The sequence below is a fragment of the Propithecus coquereli genome, unplaced genomic scaffold (genome assembly GCF_000956105.1).
Source record: "Propithecus coquereli isolate 6110/MARCELLA unplaced genomic scaffold, Pcoq_1.0 Scaffold5, whole genome shotgun sequence".
NCBI lineage: Eukaryota > Metazoa > Chordata > Mammalia > Primates > Indriidae > Propithecus > Propithecus coquereli.
This window is the reverse complement of record NW_012150840.1, coordinates 6,575,492-6,579,141: the sequence shown is the minus strand read 5'-3', so window position 1 is coordinate 6,579,141 and position 3,650 is coordinate 6,575,492. Positions and strand designations below refer to the sequence as shown.

At 35.3% G+C, this 3,650-nt stretch overlaps 1 protein-coding gene across 1 annotated transcript in view; it reads right to left on the bottom strand.

Moving 5' to 3' along the window:
- Positions 1-996: 996 nt before the first annotated feature.
- FUT8 (fucosyltransferase 8 (alpha (1,6) fucosyltransferase)) overlaps positions 997-3,650 on the bottom strand; it is a 217,433-nt gene continuing 214,779 nt past the window's right edge. Inside the window, exon 9 of the mRNA XM_012656038.1 lies at positions 997-1,348. Within this exon, the coding sequence (XP_012511492.1) occupies positions 1,031-1,348 (318 nt within the window). The 3' untranslated portion in view covers positions 997-1,030. The remainder of the gene's footprint in view (positions 1,349-3,650) is intronic.

Here is a 3,650-nt window from a genome sequence, read left to right as displayed (position 1 = left end):
CAAACAAACCTGAAATGGGTAGTTTCAGAAATGGAGGTAACGGTTTCTCTGAAAGCAAGGAATATGATTATTTAATTCAATTTTTAAAATGTCCAAAATAAGAGAATAAAAGCTCCTAAAGAGTGTTCTTAGCAACTTTGTAATGTGCACCAACTAAAGTCAGTTTTCAGTATTAAAATGGACCAATGTCTCTTTGAGTTCAGTGATTAGTTACTATATGAGAAACAGGAAACAAAAAGTAAGAAAGCTGAAAAACTATTAAACTCTTTTTGTCATAGTTCTTCCATTATAAAGCTGATTACTAATCATCCAATGATACAAAATTCTAGAAACTTTACAAAGTTGCTTTTTAAAATTTATTTTTTGTTATCAAAGAGAATGTCCAGAAACATCGCGTACTAAAGAATTTGTTCATGGCATTGTTTTACAAAAGTTTCTAATGGTGAGTGAATATTTTATTTTCTGATGTATCTTTCACTTATTAATGATGAGGTGGATGAACTGATGCAATTACTTAAAAAAAAAAAAAATCCAGACAACCTTATAAAGGAAAAAAATTCCATTCTCATTTTGCATTTGTTGGTGGGAATAAATTCAGTGGTCACAATACCACCACTGACTAAGAATCAACTTCCCCACAGTAGGGAGCTGTTCTGGACTTCTCAATAGGTCACAAAGGTCTCTCAGATATAGGCACCATGTTTGAAGTCTCACACAAAATGTCTGTGTCACTTAAATTACACAATGTGGCAGTGTTTTTTTCATGGGGACATAATATTGAAAGAAGGGGCAAAGTAGAAAACAACCTGTTTGCATGTTATATGTGAGTACATTATTGTACTGTGTATGGATTTGAGGGCACTGCAGCCCTTGTTAAAGAGGAATTCCACCAACTGAAGCCTCTGCTGCTCTTGGTGCTGAAGGTGTCTACCCATTGAACCACACGTTGTTAGGTCAGGACCTTCTTCATCTACTGTTTGGCTCAAATGGTTTCAACTGAGTTTGGTTGTCCATCTCTTCCATTTGAACTTTATTTCTCAGCCTCAGGATATGTAGGGTACTTGACAGTTTCTATCTTCTCTCGGACTTTGTAGGAGGGATATAGGCCCGTCCTTCCCAGTTTTCTGTTGACACCTTTAGAATAGCCATCCCAGTGATTTCCAGCCACACCAATAATATCTCCAGGTTCCATGGGGATTTCATCAGAAGTTCGAGGTTCATGAGGATAAATGGCAATTTGGTTGTGGGCATTTTGGCCCCCAAAATAGTAGATATCATCTAAAGAATGGAAGTTTGCAGAGGCATCAGGGTGCAGTGTTTGCATGATTTCATAAGCAACTCGACAGACCTTGGGAAAGAATAAAAAAAGTTGTTAGTACATAAAAGCTCTCCTTCAAAGCAATCTAAACGCCCTTGGCCAAAGAGATGGGCTCCAGGACTGAAAGGCTGAGAAAAGTGGATTCCAGTCACAAGCTTCCAGTCCATTTGCTCTCAGAAGATGGTATAAGTCATTCTTCATCTCTGTGCTTAGATTTTTTTTTTTAAACCCATCAAAGATTATTACAATGAAAATCTCTCTCTTTGAATAGTACAAAATACTTGAAGAACATGAATCAGTTAATTTTAACAAACATTTATTAAAAGCCACAAAGTGGTCCAAGCTGGGCATTGGTAATACAAAAATGAGTAAGACACAGATTGTGCCCTTGAAGAATTTGAGGTTTAGGATTAGGATTGTAAATGTTTAACACAAATGCTCTTGGTTCCTTTCCTTCATTCACTGTTAATCAATCATGTGCTCTTTTCTGCTAATTTAGAAGTTGGACTCAGAACTCTTCTCAAGAGAGATGCATGTAATTACTCATAATCAACTAGTACTGGCAAGTGAGCTAAAGCATATCTGCCATTTTTGTTCTAAAAAGTTTTAAGTATGCTGAGTAGATAGTATGCTTGGACTACTGACATAAGCTGGGCTAATCTTTGTGGAAGATGCACCTACCTGACTAGTGTAGTCTTAAAGCTATTTAAAAGATCCTTCTGTCCAAAGAATATCTCCTGGGTCCACCAGACAGCAGGTGCAATTCCACAATATGAGCTTCATTCCTTGAGCTTAATGTTTGGTGATGAAGTTAAACTATAACTATCTCCACAGAAGGATAACATTTTAAGCAATTAATAGATTCATTATAGAGTAAATGGGTTTCAGAAACTTTTTTAAGAATAGGTGAAGACAGAGAATATTATTTTGCTTAAAAAATGTTTCCTTTATCATTGTGAACAGAGAACTTGACTCATTAAATATTCCTAAATCTCCAGTTGTGGTCATCTCAGTTAATGAAGTTTTATTGTTACTACATCAATATTTTTACATTTATTTAAAAATGATACAACTAATAGTAATTGTTAATCTGATCAGTGGAGCAATTTAGGATTACATGGCAGTCTTTTAAAACCATGGAGTTTATGAAGATCAAAAACTGAAAGGAGATGCTTATTGTTGACTCTTATGGTCAAATGGAATCTGATTAGGTTAATGGTCACCTCAACTTCTTAGAGAAGCTGAATTACAGGAACATGAGGGGCAATTCTCAAATGTTATATATAATTTGCAAATGAAACTAAGTTTAGATAGTATTTTTAATTTTTCAGAGGGACTAAAACAGAAGGAGATTTACCCAAATTCTTGTCCTAGAATTTCAACTAGACAAAGAACCAAGACAATAAAAACTTTGTTTTCAAGTCTATTACTTTACCAACAAACTAAGTTTATACCAGGAATGTCATGATACAATTGAGATCACTGGTAGAATACTGAGACTATAATAGAATGCGGATCGAAAAGATTTAGAATTTTTGAACTTCAAATTCAGCCAAAGGCTTACATTTGGCAAGCAAAATTAAGTGGGGACTCAGGAAAAGAAGAAATTAAATCATTAAAACAAAGCAGCTCCAATAGTAGCAAACTACAATAACAATGATAGAGGCTAATAAAATTTACCAGGCTTTTGCTAACTACTGTCAGACATTGATTTTAGGTATTATCCCCAGAAGGTTCTATCATTATGCTCATTTTACAGATGTCAAAGGGAAGTTAAGGCATTTGCCCAAGTTTACACTATTAAGTGGTAGATTCAAGTTGGAATCCAGGCAGTCTGCATATGCTTGTAACTGCTATACATCTTTTCTCTTTGAAATCCTGTTCTCCACGTTCATATTATAACACAAGAAAGATACAACATAAAGCCAGAGCCAGCCTTAAGCAAACCTGAGAGTCTTCTTTTCAGGGTCCTTCCAACCCACTTTTCAGACATCCCTAGCCAGAAATGCAGGACCTGTATTACTCTTAGGATGATCACAATTTCTACTGTGAAAATGAACTGTTACGTGTTTCCTCTTCTCCGCTCTTACTGTCTTACTCTCATAAAAACAATATTGTACTCTGTCCCACACCCTTAGGGACCTGCTGTTTTTTTGGGGGGGGGGAAAATCCTAATAATTAGTCTATGTTTTGGTATTAAGAGTAGTCAATATGTTAGTGTTGGTGGATAACACATGTGTTTTCTTAAACCAAAAAAAAAAAAAAAACTACAGTAAAAATTTCAGACACTGAAGTAGGCCAATATAAGAGAGGTTTCTGAATAAACATGTGG